The 18,530-nt window shown below is 51.0% G+C and overlaps 8 protein-coding genes across 8 annotated transcripts; 6 read left to right on the top strand and 2 right to left on the bottom strand.

Annotated features, from left to right (window-relative positions):
• Positions 1-980: 980 nt before the first annotated feature.
• On the top strand, positions 981-2,607 carry N7496_003327 (uncharacterized protein; the record flags this gene model as incomplete). The annotated part of the gene is made up of 3 exons (XM_056696258.1): positions 981-1,074; positions 1,141-2,417; positions 2,476-2,607. 3 exons carry the CDS (start codon positions 981-983, stop codon positions 2,605-2,607), a joined length of 1,503 nt encoding a protein of 500 aa, XP_056558470.1.
• Positions 2,608-4,296: 1,689 nt separating this feature from the next.
• On the top strand, positions 4,297-5,467 carry N7496_003326 (uncharacterized protein; the record flags this gene model as incomplete). Its single annotated transcript, XM_056696257.1, has 3 exons — positions 4,297-4,449; positions 4,601-5,101; positions 5,210-5,467. 3 exons carry the CDS (start codon positions 4,297-4,299, stop codon positions 5,465-5,467), a joined length of 912 nt encoding a protein of 303 aa, XP_056558469.1.
• A 905-nt stretch (positions 5,468-6,372) lies between these two features.
• Positions 6,373-7,528, top strand: N7496_003325 (bZIP transcription factor; the record flags this gene model as incomplete). The annotated part of the gene is made up of 5 exons (XM_056696256.1): positions 6,373-6,488; positions 6,538-6,885; positions 6,945-7,007; positions 7,054-7,362; positions 7,465-7,528. 5 exons carry the CDS (start codon positions 6,373-6,375, stop codon positions 7,526-7,528), a joined length of 900 nt encoding a protein of 299 aa, XP_056558468.1.
• Positions 7,529-7,981: 453 nt separating this feature from the next.
• Positions 7,982-8,512, top strand: N7496_003324 (GFA family protein; the record flags this gene model as incomplete). The annotated part of the gene is made up of 3 exons (XM_056696255.1): positions 7,982-8,033; positions 8,100-8,279; positions 8,340-8,512. The coding sequence occupies 3 exons, from the start codon at positions 7,982-7,984 to the stop codon at positions 8,510-8,512; spliced, it is 405 nt and encodes a 134-aa protein (XP_056558467.1).
• A 598-nt stretch (positions 8,513-9,110) lies between these two features.
• N7496_003323 (Proline-specific permease) lies at positions 9,111-10,808 on the top strand (the record flags this gene model as incomplete). The annotated part of the gene is made up of 1 exon (XM_056696254.1): positions 9,111-10,808. One exon carries the CDS (start codon positions 9,111-9,113, stop codon positions 10,806-10,808), a length of 1,698 nt encoding a protein of 565 aa, XP_056558466.1.
• Positions 10,809-11,286: 478 nt separating this feature from the next.
• N7496_003322 (DUF967 domain protein) lies at positions 11,287-11,873 on the top strand (the record flags this gene model as incomplete). The annotated part of the gene is made up of 2 exons (XM_056696253.1): positions 11,287-11,313; positions 11,379-11,873. 2 exons carry the CDS (start codon positions 11,287-11,289, stop codon positions 11,871-11,873), a joined length of 522 nt encoding a protein of 173 aa, XP_056558465.1.
• A 321-nt stretch (positions 11,874-12,194) lies between these two features.
• On the bottom strand, positions 12,195-14,382 carry bipA (Hsp70 family ATPase KAR2; the record flags this gene model as incomplete). The annotated part of the gene is given in 4 exon segments (XM_056696252.1): positions 12,195-12,668; positions 12,680-13,865; positions 13,954-14,118; positions 14,190-14,382. The coding sequence occupies 4 exon segments, from the start codon at positions 14,369-14,371 to the stop codon at positions 12,195-12,197; spliced, it is 2,007 nt and encodes a 668-aa protein (XP_056558464.1). The 5' UTR covers positions 14,372-14,382.
• Positions 14,383-15,373: 991 nt separating this feature from the next.
• N7496_003320 (putative translation elongation factor EF-1 subunit) lies at positions 15,374-18,265 on the bottom strand (the record flags this gene model as incomplete). Its single annotated transcript, XM_056696251.1, has 5 exons — positions 15,374-16,581; positions 16,633-16,812; positions 16,864-17,598; positions 17,707-17,895; positions 18,034-18,265. The coding sequence occupies 5 exons, from the start codon at positions 18,263-18,265 to the stop codon at positions 15,374-15,376; spliced, it is 2,544 nt and encodes an 847-aa protein (XP_056558463.1).
• Between the last annotated feature and the right edge of the window lie 265 nt (positions 18,266-18,530).

Raw genomic sequence — 18,530 nt, 5'->3', positions numbered from 1 at the left:
TTGACCTGGACTACTGTTCTTTTCAAACTAAAGTTCTTTCTAAAGTTCTTTTGAAGGGTTTTTCCAAAGGTCTTTCCAAAGGTCTTTTGAACTGTCTCCGTAGATAGCTTTAGTATCCACCTGGGATTTGCTCAATTATAACTCAAATCGCTCTTTAAAGGTAGGCTAACTAAGGCGAGAGTCCACTTCTTGGTGGCGCAATGAGATCGCGCAGATCCGGGGTTAGCCTTTTCGCTACGGGGAAGGACAACTCCACCTGGACAATATGGAAACAAAGAAATGCACCAGACCCATCCACTAAGATCCTCTAACATGACGAGGAACAAAACAGATTCCCACGGTCCAAGTACGGCGCCAGCTTTCTCAGACCGCAAAACCCAGCCTATTCACTGCAGCAACACCCCCTTACGCTCGTCCTCAGACAGCAGTTTCCATGTCTATCCCCTTCCATATTCGTTGTGTAGCACGGCCATCACACGAACCCCCCGCAAATCAGCATCCAAGCTCCCCGCTACCCAGAGCTATGGCTCCCACTAAGCTATTCGCCGACCGCCAATGACGAGCATGTGCACTACTTCGTACTCGGTTGCGAGCCGGTCGGCTCTCGCGTGGCTTTGAGAGAGCTTGCCTGGTCTGGCCCCCCCTCAAAGCTGAGCCAGTGAGCTTCTACCTGACGGATATTGGTTGCAGTGGCCTTACATCAACCACGCGGTGCATCAGTTCTGGCCTTTCAAATGATCGGCAGGTCATAAAGACTGCGTGGTAGCCCGTGTTTGCTTCTTTTCTTTCTCCGCTCTCGCTTTACCACTGGATTGATCATCGATTCAACATTTCAACTTCACCTTTGATTTACTTGGGCATATACCTTACAACACTCGCGTGGAAGCGGGTTTGTGCGATTCGACTTCCTATACTTTAACTGAACACTCCTTTTCCAAATCCCAGGTCGTACCTTTGCTCAACGGAGGTGTAACGACACCATGGGTCGCAAGCTTGGCCTGTTTCGCGCAGCCTACCTGGCCTCGGCCAGTTGCATGGGCTCTTTTGCATTCGCCTTCGATACTGGTGTCATCAGTAGGTCGAGCGAATACCCAAATAGTCACATTTTACCATCATAGACTGACACTATCATCCAAACAGGCGGCGTCCTCTCCCTCGAATCCTTCCAGAAAGACTTTGGATACACCAAAGCCCAAAAGACCAATGTCAACTCCAACGCCGTCTCCATCCTCCAGGCAGGGGCCTTTTTCGGCTGCTTCCTCGTCTCCCCTGTTGCCAAGTACTTCGGCCGTCGCACCGGTTTGATTATCAGCTCCCTCGTCTTCACTCTCGGCACTATCCTGCAGATCATCAACTCTGGCACTCTGGGCACATTCTATGCCGGGCGTGTGATTGCGGGGCTGGGCATCGGCGCCGCTACGGTGCTAATCCCGATGTATTCGGCGGAGATGTCGCCAAAGGAGATTCGTGGTCGACTTGGGGCGTGCTTCCAGCTTTTCTTTGCTATCGGTGTTATGATCGCGTACTGGGTAACATATGCGGTCGATAAGGATCAGTCTCCGGGCACCAATCAGTGGCAGACAGCGTTGGGACTGCAGCTTCTTGGTTCGACTCTTTTGCTGGTCGGCATGTGCACGGTCAAAGAGAGCGCGCGTTGGCTTGCTGCTCGAGGGAAGCTGGAGCAAGCGAGAGAGTCGTTGAAATGGGTCCGTGGAGGTGAGGAGACGGAAGAACTACAGAAGGAATTCGATGAGATTCTCGCTGGTATTGAGGAAGAGGCGCGCATCAAGGAGAATCTTACCTTTAAAGAACTTCTCCTTCCGGCGAATCGTTACCGTCTCTTTATCGCCGTCACCATCCAGCTATCTGCCCAGCTTACTGGCAACACCTCGCTGGCATACTATGCGACACAGATTTTCAGCGCCGTTGGGGCTGGCAGTGCTTCCAAGCTAGTGACTGGATTCTTCGGTCTCGTCAAGGTATGCGGCGTCACGATCTTCCAACTCTTTGTCCTTGATAGAATAGGGCGTCGGGTGCCGTTCATGGTCGGCGCTTTTGCCATGGGCTCGTTCATGCTCATCATCGCTTGTATCCTAGCGACACACCCGGCCAACAGCAACAGCACATCCTCAGGACCTACCTCTGCGGGTATTGCGTGTATCATCATGGCTTACGGCGAGGCATTCAGCTACAACATGTCCTGGGGTCCACTTCCCTGGCTGTACGTTGGCGAGATCTTTTCCAGTCGTACTCGTGAGTTGGGTGTCACAGTCGGTGCTGCGTCGCAGTGGCTGTTCAACTTCATGATGTCGCAGGTCACGCCGCATGCGATCAATAATATTGGCTGGCGCATGTTCTTGATGTTTGCCATTTTCAACTACGCCATTATTGGGTACTCCTGGCTCGTTCTTAAAGAGGTATTTCACGTCATTCACACAAATTTTATCGCAGGCATATATTGACTGAATCAAACAGACATCGCGACACTCACTGGAAGAGATGCAAGAAGTCTTTGGTGGTGGCCCGAGAGTGGAAAAGCACATCGAAAGTGCCGACCACCAAGAGCATGTCGAACCAGTCTCAAAGGAGACAAGAGTAGGATCTTAAACCTGGTACATTGTTGGCAATGCTGCTCGTCGGGATTCGGATACTACTTGCGCACCGAGTTCCCATCGGTGCCATCTCTACATTAATAACTCATGGATATCTACTTTTTACTAATGCCTCTATGCCCCTCATGAATCACACTGTTTTCCACTTCTACTCCACAAACACGAGACGCTAATCAACCCCGTTTTACCCCATTACCACATCGCCTAATGCCATTTCTGGATCTCTGAGTGTGGATTGGCGAACTTCCCCGGCTTTCGGCCCCACGTAGACGGGAAAATAGCGGAGACAAGCACTTGGCACTGGCCAGGACAGGGTTGTTAGTTAGTTAACCTAGTTGAACCCTCGGCCCTCCCGAAGCACAAAAGAATATCGCTCCCGATGGGATCCAGGGACATCCTCTTTCGCGAGGTGTGACAGAGCGACATGAACATCATCCACTTTGGGCAGTAATACATTCTCATATTTTGCTTCTAAACTTGCCTTTTTGGGTACCGTGGTAGCTTGTCTTCTATCTTTTCCCATGCGCCCGTTTTTTTCTATCTCAACTCGGGAACGTTCTCGAAAAACTTTAGAAAAACCCCGCAAGCCGAGTGTTTTTGTTAAACTTCCTGGCCGGCGCCACTTATTCGGCCCCCTTCCCAGGCACCAATCCTCTCGTGTCCCGAGTCGTGAATGGCAGGTTCCCCCGGGACGGCTGTCAAACAGGCTTTCGCACTGGTGTCGAGCACGCGACAGATTGGTCGGGTCCCACGCTCTTCTTCTGCGGTTCTAGGGGCCGGTCCAATAGATTTGAACCGGCCCGGGATGTATATGCATGGCTATTGGCCCCTCAGACATACCCTGGGGAGAACTCTGTGCTTTCAACCTATGAGATGGACATGGGTTTGTTCTGGCCATAATTGCTCCTGTTTTTGAGGTCTAAATTGGTCCATCTCGACCTCTTGTGTGGATTGGAGATCGTTAGAGCGTCCCCGTAAGCCGACCGAACTACGATCCCCCAGGGTAACGGTGGATCGGCTCCAAAGCTACTACTCTACTCCAGTGTCTCGACCAGATCGTATATCCCCACAATAACCAACAGTTAACGTAACGCAGAGTCAAATTGGAGGACACCTAAAACACGCCTAGCATAAAGAAGCCCCCTCGTTAATATAGGAGTACAAATCTCCAGGGACTAAGAGGAATTCCCTTCTTCTATCGCCGTCTGTAGAAAGCACTGCAAGGCCGCCCTCTCCAACTCATCATCCACCAGGAGAACAAGCCTATCTTTGCTTTTGATCTTCCTTCATCCTTCGCTCGTCCTTCGTACATCACTTTACAATCGAGCTAACACCAATGGGTCTCCTGGTCCGAGCTGGTGCTTAAAAGCCACTTCGTTCACGCCAGACTGTTTTTAGCAAGACTAGCTCGGGCACTTCAGTCTCCCCTCTCTAAACGAATGAACTCTAATGCCCTCCCGTGTGCAACGGTTCTCCTTACAAGACGGCAAATTTCGAACACCCGAAGAACTTTTCTCTCACTCTTCCAATTTTCCCCTTTCTCGCTATCTTCCCTGTCGCGAAATTGACGATCGCCGTCCCAGTTCTCTCGCTGTATTTTCGATCTCCCTCGTCGGTCCCTGTTACTGCTCTCTTCAATTTCCATCATTCCTTCGCCTAGCAGTGCCATGAAATAGAATCCACCATGTCTGATCATACTGGTCGGCCTACTGGCGAGGGCCTGGTCCTTGAGGCATGGGGCCAGGGCCTGATGATTGGCAGCTTGCTCATCATGGCGGCTATCACTCTCTCAAACATGAAAAAGCACATTCTTCTACACAAACTCATCCTCGCAGAAGTAAGTATTCACTACGACTATCACTTATTCCAATTCCCCCAATATCGATATATGATGGAAAGAGACTTTTATCCCCTTGTCCCCCGCGGACTTGTACCTGCATGAAACATGTGCTAGACCACGAGGCTAATTCCGAACCCTCCCCACACAGTTAATCCTCGCCATGGGTCATGGTACCTTTATCTTCCTGCAAGAGCCCGCCTATGGTTGGTATCTTTCCGTTACGGCGATCGGTCTGAACGTATCCTGGGCATTGCACAATGTCATTGCCTGGATGAAGAATAGACCATTTTTATCACGCCGGGTTTCGATGATTTACATCGTCACCGTCATTCTTTGTTGGCCGTATTGGATTGTCGAGATCTATGCCAATTTCACTTACTTCAATAATATCAATAATTTGTTTCATACGACTCGTCCGCTTGAGCCGATCTTCAGGGACCCCTGGTGGGTATTTACGACTGTCTCCCTGTTCTACACCATCAAGCGCGAATACAACTTTGGACTGTGGGAACTCGTCTTCATTAGTCCCCGCTTTGGAGTTATGCTCGCCTCGATGTGTCTCTCTATCGCATTTATCGTGGTAGATACCTGCAGTGTCCTGAACGCTTTTAGCGATTCACTACCTCAGGGCATCGAGCCATTCTGGAAGGTATGCATCTCTCACCCCCCTTATTCTACCTATCAGTCTGCGCTTCTATCATTCCATCATGCCTCATTCCCCTGTTCTTTACCCTCACTAACATCGGCATCAACTCAGCTATCCTTCATCTTCAAATGTCTCTGCGACACAGTCATCCTCGACGACTTCAAAACAGCACTCGACCGAATGCGCGCCTACTGGCTCCGAAAACAAGCCAGCGGCGAGATCCTCCTCACAAATGCAAATACCGTTCGCTCACCACACCGTGGCGCCCAACAAATCGAGGACGTCGAATCTGCACCTGGTGCTCACCGGATGGTGCGAAATAACAAGTCTTTCTCCATGCCTCGAGTTGTGCTCAAGGACGACGTATAATATGAAAATGGTAGGGATGGTTTCCCGTAATTAATTTCCTCGGTTTTCTTGGGTGTGTCTGGGCTAGGGCTTTGTACATCAGCGTGGCGTTATTAGGAATCTCGATTGTCGGGGTTTGGACCATGAGGGTGGTGGATGGGATTCGGGGTCGGGATTTGGGTCATGTTTTTTCAAAACTCTGGCTTTTTAATCTTCTTGGCTCCAATGATGCAGATCCATGTCAAGTTTTGGTATCTGAAATGTCGCGATATATTTTACGTGCAAATAGCTGAAGATCACTCTTATTTCGCAATGCCAAAACGAAATTCAAAAGACCAGGCACGGACGTAGCCTCCACCTATCTATCTCGGGAACTATTGTATCCACGACCAAAATATTCGCACACACATCATCCACTCACTCTGGAATCCTTTCCATACAGTATGGCAAGTGGATGTGGAATCATTTTGCTTTGGAATCATTCTGACTACTGCCCCACATAGACTCCCTTTTGACCCCATTCATTGGTGGAAGCCTCTGGGATCTCGGGATTCCACATATTCATTGGCTGACAGCCATCCAAAGTCAACGTGGCTGGACTTTACCACTTCCGGAGCAAAGTGCTGACGAGGACCCTGACCTGTCTCTGTTCTGACGGTGTCAAGCTTGATATATCAATGCTAGGAGAAAGAATTTCATCTGTTGGGTTTTCCAGCCCAAGCGAGTAACGTGGGACTGACGAATATACTATCGTCATCTTATCTCTCCTCGTGTCATCCGAGATATAATTGGCCCCGATTCCTGTACTAGCGGCTCGCGGCAAGGCTGTCACCACGTCCGCGCGATCGCTCCCTGGGCGCATTTCCAACACAAGTTCTGGTACAGTAATAGCCTCGCATCTAGCACTTCAGAATTACGTCGCGGCAATGGCCCAGTCACTTCAAGGCGAGGAAGAGCCTCCTCACACCCCGGAAACTACCAACCACTCAACAACCCAATCTAATTACGACCGACGGCGTGAGCAGGTTAGACGAGCACAAAAGTAAGTCACCCCTCTTCACATATACCCTAACATAGCTAATGAAATTTAGAAAGCACCGAGAACGAAAGGAGAACCACTGTCGTCAGCTCGAAGATGAGCTCTACCGATTATATCATCTCATCACCACGGAGGAAGAGTTGCGGAATCTCCGATTCGAAAATGAAATTCTCCGCGAGATTATGATCCGTCATTCAATACCATTGCCTACCGATATGCCAGTAAAAGAGACATCATGGGTGGAAGTAACGTTCACTAATAATGGTGGCCAAGATCAACGTCTACAGGTCAAACTGCCAAATCAATGGCCTGCCCCGCAGGAAGATTATTCTGCAGGGCCCAATACAGGGTCACAATCGATCCAGCCAAGTGACCCCTCTACCGAGCTCTCGGGAATAAGGTACGGTCTAATCTTAGCACTACTTTTGCGCCAAGTATTAATCTAACTTGACGGCCCAGTGACCCAACATATTACTCCAGCGGCATAAATATTGCCCAACTAGGAATTGATTTCGTATTATCGTACGTAAAGCCTCAACAACAATAACTTCAATTACTGACCCGACAGAATTGAACGACCCTGTCTCTTCCACACACATCACTCTAACACCGAAGACCCATCTGGACATGCATTATCAATGCAAGGAATTTTGCTCTCCAGAGCCCCGCAGGATCTACACGATCAGTCTACATGGGAAGTTTCCGCCCGGCAACTGCAGAAGCTTTTCGAGCTCTCGGGTTGTCTTGGATTGGATGGGTACATTACCCCTGTTCAAGCGTGGAATCGTATCATTAGTCGTTTGGATTTGGAGCAGATCTTGGGTCCCGGATTGGAGGGCTTGAGGTCTGCTATGATTCCCCATGTTAAATGTTATGGGTAAGTGTGCTGAACTAGCCGGTGAACTGAGTATATGCGTTAGGTTACCTGCTTTCATTATTATGATATGACATATTGCATGTGCTGACGATATCTTCACAGGTTCGGTGCCTTGATTGAGGACGATGAATTCGAGGATCTATTCCAGTGTATCTTTGGACAGTAACCCCCGACGCTAAAGCATGTGTTTTCTGAGGAATAGGACAATTACATCAAAACATGAATTTGACCAGGAGATTATGTGTAGACGTAGAAGCCAGCCTAAAGAATTGACTGCGTAGTTGCGATACTTTGGCCTCGAACAGTGCCGGCGTCCTGACCCTCGGGCCGGTAAGGTAAGTGGGACCCGGCGTTTCAAAAGTGAAATGATTCCAAAGCATCTAGCCGTGCGACGCGATTCCCTGTGAAAATGATTCCAAATACACACAGATGACTGGACTTAACTGCGATGCTTTGGAATCATGATAGAGATTTAGAAAGCAAAAGATCTAGGATCATTTACAGGTAAAAGCTATAAGTAGTCAATGAGATCCCTCGATAATTGCTCATTCAGTCAACAACTCCACAGCAATCTACAACCTCACATCCTTCACCAAACCAATTTGACTAAATCATCAAGATGCCTGGCCTTGGAAGTTGCGCCTGCGGCAATGTATCCTTCCAGTACTCTGGTGAGTTGCCTATTTTATCCATTGCTCAAAGCCCTTTCCTGATCGAATTCAACTGCCTTTTTGCAGGAGAACCAGCTCTGACAGCACTCTGCCACTGCAAAGGGTGCCAGAACTGGGGTGGCAGTGCATTCTCATCTAACGTGGGCGTTCCGACCACGGCGTTCTCCCTCACCAAGGGCGAGCCCAAGAGCTGGGTCCGAAATGGAGACGTTTCTGGCAAGGAGAATCGACACTTTTTCTGCGGGGGTAAGTCAACGCCCACTTCTCACTGTCATAAACTCTATATACTGATGGATATTTGTATAGACTGTGGATCTAGTCTTTTCTCGCGACCAGTGGCTCTGGGAGATATCACATTGATCAAGAGCGGATGTCTCGAAGAGACTAATATCCCGATTGCGCTGGAGTTGTTTGTGACTAGACGCCGGGACTATGTTGTGTCTGTTGCAGATGCTAAGCAGGCACCTGAGATGCCTTGAATAGGCTTTCTGTTGGGTAGTTGTGAGCTTACAGGTCACTTTAATCCAGTAGATCAATAATATCATACTTTACTCCTACTACTGTATGTACTCCATTGCATTTCATAGAGTGTCTCTGCTTTAGACATACGGATTATAATGCTTTTAAGCGAATAGGCTTATCTGCACTCTGATCTAGAAATTCAGAATTGTCAATACACAAGCGATAAGCTCGATAGACCATCGTCCTCTGGGGCTTGAACATCAATAAGATGATCTAAGGGTCAAGATTGCCAGCGGCGATAAGGCTGTTATCTCTTCCAGAACAATAGAAATGGCAGGCGCCAGCGAGCCGCCAAGGCTAGTGGACCCGCCCGCTTATCAAACACTAGCAAGCGCCAGCGATATCAAGCGCATCTAGATTTTATAGGTGAATCGCTTGATAAGACTATTCAATCGATGTAAAGAAGCATTCTTGGGTCGGACAAAATCCAAGACATTCCTTTGGATGGCGATAAGAATGTCTACTAGCTAGAAGAAGTATAAAATCTACTTCGAGCCACGAGCCAGGACGAGTTTTCGAATTTGTTACACTAGTTTCTTTTCATTCACATTCACGATGTCTGCAGCTTCCTTATCTCATAAGGGCAAGTTGGAAGAGAAAATACACAGCAAAGACTCCTCGAACAATAGCGATGAATCTATCGAATCCATCGATGCGCGAGACCTCCCCATCACACGCGGTCTCTCCTCCCGGCACGCCCAATTCATCGCCCTCGGCGGCGCGATAGGAACAGGCTTATTCGTGAGCTCTGGCAAAACCCTCGCAACGGGTGGGCCAGCCTTGCTTGTCGGCAGTTACACCTTCATGTCAGCCTTGATCTATCTAGTCCTCGTATCTGTGACAGAGATATCCGCCTATCTGCCTCTACCCGGAGGAACGATGAATTATTACGGCAGTCGCTACGTCTCTCGAAGCCTGGGGTTTATGATGGGATGGCTCTATTTTTATTCCTTTGCTATCTTTGTCCCGTTTGAATTGACTTCCTCGGCGATGGTGATTAATTATTGGAATCCCGGCGTCAACAACGCTGTGTGGATTACGATCATGTTGGTTCTTGTTATTGGACTGAACTTGTTACCAGTGAAGTTCTATGGCGAATCTGAGTTCTGGTTCACGAGTATCAAGGTCATTCTGATCGTTGGACTGATCATTCTCTCTTTCGTTTTGTTCTGGGGTGGTGGTCCCAGTCATCAAAGACTCGGATTCCACTACTGGAAGGACCCCGGTGCGGCAAATACATACATTCTTGATGGAGACGCAGGACGACTCGTGGCCCTCCTCGCAACGGTCATAAGCAGCGTTCTCCCATTCACCTTTTCCCCAGAGATGATCGTCGTGACAGCCGGTGAGATCCGGTCCCCGCGAAAGAATCTCCCTCGAATTGCGCGAAACTTCTTCTGGCGCTTGGTCGTATTCTACATCGGTGGCACTCTCGCAATCTCTGTGATATGTCCATCTAATGCCTCCGCTCTAACGAGTGGAGGCACCGGTGCAGCATCCTCGCCCTGGGTCGTTGGCATTCGAAATGCAGGAATTGCCGGTCTTGACAGTGTGATCAATGCCGGTGTTATTACTGCCGCTTGGTCTTCGGGCAATTCATTCTTATACTTGGCTAGCAGGTCTCTCTATTCCATGGCCCTGGAAGGGAATGCTCCTCGGATTTTCAAGAAGTGCACACGCCACGGAGTGCCCGTTTACGCTGTGGCTGTTAGCTCGCTTTTCTCCTTGCTGGCTTATATGAATGTGAACTCGTCTTCGGCGAACGTCTTTGACTGGTTGATGAATCTGGTGAATACCGGCGGTTTCATTTCCTGGATTTGTTGTGCAGTCATCTATATTCGCTTTCGAAAGGCCTGCGATGTCCAAAATCTGCCTAGGGAACAGTTTATCGCAAGATCTCCCTTGCAACCCATCGGTTCATGGGTTACATTGGTTGTATTCACACTGCTGTGTTTATTGAACGGGTTCACAGTCTTCTTTCCCTCCCAATGGTCCACTGCAGACTTTCTCTCGGCTTACATCGGTCTTCCCTTGTTTATCGTTATCTATCTAGGCCATCGCTTCTGGTATCGACATGAGCCGTGGGCGATTGAGTCGCATTTGGTTGATCTACACAGTGGCCTTGAAGAATTTCAGGATGAAGAAGAATGCGAGTTGACGACGGGGTCTTGGTGGGGTAGAATGATTTCAAAAGGGCCGTTCTCAAGGGTATTAAAGTCGTCTCTCTTGCGAAAAACAATGGCTGCCAGATAACATCAAGAGTCTTAGTCTTAGTTTGGTCGAATAAGAGAGATTTTGTATACACACTATCCCTATATCGCGCTTGCTCTTGAATTCTACAGCGAAAGCAACAATAATAGCTTGCTGCTTCAAGATGTACCTTCTGTTCTTCTCCCTATCTTAGCAACTGCTCCCCTCTCTGCTTTTTTACTAATTTCATCCAGTCCAAAACTCTTGCCATACCAGAAACATATCAACCATGTGTCCAATTCGGCATTTATAATTGGAAACTATTCCCACGGATCCCGAAGTCCCGAAGGCTCCACACTCATCGAGCGAGGGAAGGTCCACCCTTCCCAACGTCACCAGTCGATCCCGAAAGCATTCACACCCCCACCCTCCCCATCTTTACTACTTCAATTCCCCCTCAATTATTCCTTCTTCCTCATTTACCTCTCTAAACCCTTCATTCCAACCATCTCAATCACTTTAACCCTCAAATCCCACAACAATGGCTCTCTCCGCCCCAAGCACAGACGTACGTCTTCCTCTCCATATACCCCACCTCCATCTCCAATCTCCAATTTACTAACCCACCACCAGCCAAACACCCTCATCGCCCTCGAAACCAGCGACGACTACAAATTCCGCACCTTCACCGCCGAAACAGCCTGGACCCTAGGCACGGCCCTACGAACCCGTCTTCTCTCCCTCCCAGCATCCCAACGCAAACCAGCCCTAATCTCCATCGCCCTCGCAACAGCTACATCCCCCAACCCGCCACACATTCTGTTCCAAAGCGCGACGGAATCCGGCACGATCCCGGATAACGAGAACTGGGTGCGGCGCAAGCGGAATACCGTGTTGCGCTGGGGTGTGTCTAGTTGGGCGATGCGCATGAAGGTGCTGGCCGGTCTGGGTGGTGCTGCTGGCGCGGACAGTGCGAGTGCTGTTGAGGAGGCGTTTGTGAAGAAGTTTGCGCTGGCGAGTTCGAGTGGGGGTGCGGTTGCGGATGAATTTGCTATTCATGGGGGTGGATATCCGATTCGGGTTAGGGGGTGGAGGGGGTTGTTGCTGTTGTTGTTGTTAGTGGGTTGAAGCAGGAGGATGATCATGCGGTTGTGGCGGAGACGATTAAGCAGGTTATTGCGGAGGGGAACTAAATGCCAAATGCAGATGAACTAGTGGATAGATTGTATAGGACTAGTATATAGAGAATAGAAAGGCTACAACTACGAAGAGGATAGTAGTGTATGCAAAAGGTATCATGGTATTTAAGAGCCGGTACACTCAAGAAGCCAGGCTCGAGCGACGAGTATCAACCCGCGCTGTTCTTAGTTCTTAGATCTTTAGGACTAGAAGCACACAAAAAAAGCAAACAGAAAAGAGAAAACTCCATGGGTAATGCCTCAGAATAATTTACAGTTCATCGTGGTCCAGAGGCTCGTCATCCTCAGGAGGAGCACCAGAGCCATACAGCTTGCTGGTGATGGGGTAAGCCACGCTGGACAGCTGCTCCTTCTGCTCCTCGAAGTCCTCGGCGGTAGCGGTGGCGGCGTTGTCCTCGAGCCAGTCGAGAGCCTCCTTGACGGCGTCCAGGATGGTCTGCTTGTCGTCCTCGTCGATCTGACCGCCGAGGCCGTTCTCGTCACCGACCTGAGCCTTCAGGGAGAAGGCGTAGTTCTCCAGTCCGTTGCGGGCCTCGATCTTGGCCTTCATGGCCTTGTCTTCCTCGGCGAACTCCTCAGCCTCGGCAACCATGCGGTCGATCTCCTCTTGAGAGAGACGGCCCTTGTCGTTGGTGATGGTGATGCTCTCGGCCTTGCCGGTGCCCTTGTCACTGGCGCTAACCTTGAGGATACCGTTGGCATCGAGGTCGAAGGCGACCTCGATCTGAGGAACACCGCGGGGCGCGGGGGGATACCAGTCAACTCGAACTTGCCGAGGAGGTTGTTATCCTTGGTCATGGAACGCTCACCCTCGAAGACCTGGATCAGGACGGTGGGCTGGTTATCAGCCGCAGTCGAGAAGATCTGGGACTTGCGGGTAGGAATAACGGAGTTACGGGGAATCAGCTTGGTCATGACACCACCAGTGGTCTCAATACCCAGAGTGAGGGGGTTGACATCCATGAGAACGACCTCGGTCAAGTGCTCATCACCACCGAGAACACCGGCCTGAACGGCAGCACCGAAAGCGACGGCCTCGTCAGGGTTGATACCCTTGCTGGCCTTCTTGCCACCGAAGTACTCCTCGAGAAGAGCCTGGACCTTGGGGATACGGGTAGAACCACCGACCAGAACGATGTCATCAACCTCGGACTTCTTGACCTTGGCGTCCTTGAGCACCTGCTCGACGGGCTTAAGGGTCTTCTTGAAGAGATCCATGTTCAGCTCCTCGAACTTAGCGCGGGTCAGGGTCTCGGAGAAATCGTTGCCGTTGTGGAAGGCCTCGATTTCGATGCGGGTAGACATCTGGGAAGACAGAGTACGCTTGGCCTTCTCAACCTCGCGCTTCAGCTTACCCATGGACTTGAGATCCTTGCGGACATCAACGTCGTTCTTCTTGTTGTAGAGCTTAACGAAGTAGTCCATGACACGGTGGTCAAAGTCCTCGCCACCAAGGTGGGTGTCACCAGCGGTAGCCAGAACCTCGAAAACGCCGTTGTCAATCGACAGAAGGGAGACATCGAAAGTACCACCACCAAGATCGTAGACGATAACCTGGCGCTCGTCACCAGTCTTATCCAGACCGTAGGCGATAGCGGCGGCGGTGGGCTCGTTGACAACACGGAGGACGTTGAGACCGGCGATGGTACCGGCATCCTTGGTAGCCTGACGCTGAGCGTCGTTGAAGTAGGCGGGAACGGTAACGACGGCGTGGGTGACCGACTTGCCCAGGTAGCTCTCAGCGACATCCTTCATCTTCTCCAGAATCATGGCGGAGATCTGCTCGGGGGTGAAAGTCTTGGGGGTCTTGTTGACGTCGACCTTGACCATGGGCTTGCCATCCTTGTTGACGACCTTGAAGGGGAAGTTCTTGGCGTCCTTCTGGATGTCCTTGTCATCGAACTTGCGACCAATCAATCGCCTATGAAGAGGAATTGTTAGTCTTTCGACTCATCGGGTAAAACCGGCCACGCTGGCCAAAAAGTAAACATCCGAGAAGAAAAACTTACTTGACGTCGAAGACAGTCCGTTGGGGGTTGGCGGCGTATTGGTTCTTAGCGGCGTCACCGACGAGGCGCTCCTCATCAGTGAAGGCCACGTAGGAGGGAGTAATACGGTTTCCTTGGTCGTTGGCGAGAATCTCAACCTTGCCGTTCTGCATAACACCAACACAACTAGAAGTTTTTTTGCGTTAGCTCAACGGGTTCAATTGCTATTCTGAATGGGTTGCTGGAGCTTCACTAACCTGTAGGTGGTACCCAGATCAATACCGATAACGGTGCCATAGTTCTCGGGTGAGTTGTCCTCCTCGGCGTGGGCAGTGGTGCCGAACAGCGCCATGGGGGCAATCAGGACGAGAAGAAGGTAGAAGACGGTGGTCCAGGTGAAGCCCTTGGACACACCATCGCGGCTCGCGAGTCGCGACATTGTGAAAAGGTATAAGAGGGGGGAAGAAGAGAAAGTTGTTCAAAAGATTGATCCTCTGCAACAAAGCGAGTATCAGGAACTGAAGCCGAGTCGAGTAAGCTTCTAAGCGCGTGTACAGATGAGTCGCGCGAAAGGGACTCTTTTTAAACCCTCAAAAACTTGGTGGATAGGCGGGAGGGACCCGAAGGCGAAGGGGGGATGGAGAAGGGGAAAGAGGGAGAAGACGACGAAGGGCCCTCTTGTATGGAGACCAAGGGACCGACTTCGCGCAGCGGCCATGCTGGCCTTTTCCCAGAGGTCACTCCTCGCGCTGTGATTGGCGGGAAGGAGTTCGGTCACGCATGAGTCAGCACTCGCCAGGACCCAACTTTAAACACGCGCTGACCGCCTTCTGTCTTGGGTGACTGACTAACCAGATCGAGTAAGTAGAGATGGACCCCTGGACAGGGCAGGATCCCATGGTCGACCACTCAGGGACCGCCACCGATGTCGAACTTGCTAGAAACAGCTAAGCGTTTTGCCCCCATCCTTTCTTTGGGGGTGGCTCGATTTCGTCAGAGAGCCACGTTTCAAGATTGTGTAGCCAAGTGGCCTGTACGATGGATATCTATGATGAGTTAATACTGTGTGGGTGATGGATAGTACGACTTGGTCGTCTATGTAAGACTGTAGGAATGAAGTGTTATTTTCCTTGTCGATCATGCAGCATGGGGCCGAACATCTGGACCAGGGGGATCTACAGAGCCTCATACGTGAAGAACAGGGTCTACAAAGTATGCGTAAGGCTCCACGATAGGGGCAGATTAGGTTCATACTGCCACGACCCTTAGTTGTGAGCAGTCTCCTCTAGCCCTTCTGACAATTGACGGTTTGGGTTTTACTACAAGCATGGTAAGACTATACAGAATCCGTAAGGCGCATGAATACTTATGCTGTGTATGTCTATATTCATTACTAAAATCATAACGACTCCAGGCATAACATCGTCGACAGGACTGTCCTTTACTCCAACAGCCCCGCAGCCACCGTTGTTCCTCCAGCACGTAGAACAATCCTCGTCGGTGCCTCCAAGGGCACAGCCTGATCGATTTCCACCACCACTCGCGCCACAGTTCCAGGAGCCACGATTTTAGGTCGTTTCTTGAGCGCCAGTCCCGAGGTTTTATCAAGTGAAGCAACGAGCTTGCTGATGCGGCCGGGCACATGTAGACGACCTCGGTGCACGTCCACCTGCATGGGCATCAAGTGTTCAAAGGCCAGGACCTTGGCCGTGAAGCTCGTGACGGTTTTGATCGGGGCCGAGGCTCGACAGACTACATCACCGGATCGAAGATGGATCGGGTCGATGTTGGCCAGGTTGAGAACAACGTTCTGACCCGCAACGGCCCAATCGCTGGGCTCGCCGTCTACTTCCAGGCTGCGGATCAAGGCACTCTCGCCGCTGGGCATGGTGAGGATTTGATCGCCCATTTGTAGACTGCCAGCATCCAGACGGCCAGAAATGGATATCGGGTTCTGCACACCGCCGCGGAACACATCGCCAATCGTCATGCGCAGAGGCTTGTCCAATGCATGAGTATACGGCTCTGAGGTTTCCAGTTCCTCGAGAAGTGTTCTTCCGGTGTACCAGGAAGCCTTCGGGTCTTCGCTGCGCCGGGTGATGTTGTCGCCAAGCACACCGGAGCAAGGCACGAAGGAAATGTTCTTGGGCTGGAAACCTGCGGTCGTCAGGAAGGCCGAGATCTGCTGCTCAATCTCTTGGAATCGCCCAGTGTCCCATTGCACAGTATCCATCTTGTTCACGGCAACAATGATCTTTTGGACACCCATGCTTCGAACCAGAAGAGCATGCTCCTTGGTCTGACCCTTCAAGCCAGACTCGAACTTGCCCACGCTCGAATCGATGACCAGCACCGCGAAGTCCGCCTGACTGGCGCCGGCAATCATGTTCGGCACGAAATCACGGTGACCAGGTGCGTCAACGATGGTAAAGGCGGTGGTATCGGTTTCGAATTTGTTAGTCGCAATGTCGATAGTGACACCGCGTGCACGCTCCTCCGAACCCTGATCCATCACCCAGGCAAGAGCAAAAGAGCCCTTGCCAATCTTCTCGGCCTCTTTCCGGTACTTGTCTAACGTACGTTGGTCTATCGCTCCTTGATCTGCCAACAACCTCCCCATAAGTGTACTCTTTCCGGCATCCACGTGTCCTGCGTCTTGTCAGCCATACATTTCGATCTCTGGCGTAGAGAATGACCCACCAATCACCACAAAATTAGCCGACTTCTTCCGTGTAGACTTGTTGTATTCCGCCAGGACATCTAGGTTCTTGCTCTTCACAGTAACCTTTTCCTCGACGGAAAGATCCTTCATCCCCCCAGCCAGATCGGTCTGGCCCTTCTGACCGCCAGCTGCCTTAGCAGCCGGTTTGGATTTGAACCCTACACTGTATTAGGCGAGTGGATACTAACCCTTTCTGCGGATTGCCAAACCTTTTGCTGTATTCTGCGCATTCAATACCACGTCATCGGGACTGGGAGCTGCAAAGTCAAAGGGTTCAGCATGGTCCTGGCCGTAGATTTGAAGCAGATCCACGTTGTTCGAGTCAAGGTGACTGGGCTCGGCCATAGTTGGTCCTGCTGCGTTGCCAAGGATGACACTGGCAAAAGTGGATGGAGAAGCACGAATAGTGGGGATTGGCGGTTCGGGCTCTGGCTTGATTTCTGGCTCTTCTTTCTGCGTTTGTTCTGGAAGAGGTGGAGGGGGAGGTTTGCTAGCCTCAGGCTTTGGCTGCTGGCGAGCTGGCGAGGAAGCAGAGGCACCCGGCTTTCCCAGTCGGCGTAGTCCACCATTTGTGTCAGAGGATTTCGACAACTTGCTGGCCGCAAGCCTCTCACTCAGAGACAAAGGTGTGCCCGATGGTTTGGGCGATAGCGCCTCTAAACGCTCAGCCTGCGGGGTTGATGGGCCTTCCGGTGCTACTGGAGCAGCAGCAGCAGCAGCCTTTTCGCCTTCCTTCTTCTTCCGTGCTGCCGCCAAAGCGGCTAGCTTCGACATCTTCCCCCCAGATTCAGGTGCACCACCCAGCAGTCCAAGCCGTGGGTACAGCGGTTCAACAAGGATATCAGCCTTGCGGTGGACAGGGACATTGAGCCAAGGACAATCGCGGAAGAAATCGGCCGCCGAAAAGTGCGCAGCAGAAGGTAAAGGCGCTGGGAATCCTGGCTCTGGGAGACCTGTTAGAACGATGTCCAAACTTCCGTGCGGTCAGTCTTGAAGTCTAGGTGAACAATCGTAAGGTGTTTCACCACCGGGGACAAGGCTCAACTACATACCTTGAGGAAGAGAGCTTCGTCGGCGCAAATCATCACCATGGGGAGGAACGCGCAGAGTGTTTTCGTATCCCGAGCCCAGCCACGACACATCGACCAACGAAGAAACGGAATCAAGCAACTTACCAGCCTGAGCCTTGGGCTTCTGCACAGCCGGAGCTTGCTGCTTCTTAATCTCTTTCTCTTTCTTCCCTGCACACGAGAATCTCCAATATTAGCCAAAAGTCCACTGAGTCATAGCAAAGCAAAACACCCTGGCACACCCCCACCATCAAAACCACCTCATCTCGCCAGAAACCAAAGAACAGGGTGAAGAGACAAAATCCATACCCCTCAAATAATTCACGGCCTTGTCGATATCATTATAATAATGCCATAGCGCTTCCTGGACTTCCTCCGTTGTGGCCGTTACCGACGGTTGCCCCGCGCGAAGCTGTCCCAAGACCGCAGCTGTACACTGCTGCAGAAACTCCTGCTCCTCGGGATCGGGCGAGTCGTAACCGTCATCATCCTCGAAGTCGTCGTCGTCGTAGCCGACATTCTTCACGCGGTGTCTCGACATCGGGTCTAGTTGTCGCGGGTTAGGGAAGAGGGAGGGAGGAAAGGTGTTCGCGACTTGGGCAGGGAGGTGGGAGGGAGGGGTGGTGATTAGCGCCGTTAGGTAGAGGCGAGTGGTCAATTGAAAAGACAGGGAGTGTGGAGTTAGAATTAAGAGAATGAGGGTAGTGACCAGGTCGAGGTCGTTGTTCCTGAGACGAGGATCTCGAGGAAGTGCGAGTCACCAGGAAGTTGGAATGTGTTTTGTTGGGTCGAAGCGATTCTGCGGC

Source organism: Penicillium cataractarum, assembly GCF_028827025.1.
Source record: "Penicillium cataractarum strain IBT 29864 chromosome Unknown utg000002l, whole genome shotgun sequence".
NCBI classification, from domain to species: Eukaryota; Fungi; Ascomycota; class Eurotiomycetes; order Eurotiales; family Aspergillaceae; genus Penicillium; species Penicillium cataractarum.
This window is presented reverse-complemented; position numbering and strand designations above follow the sequence as displayed.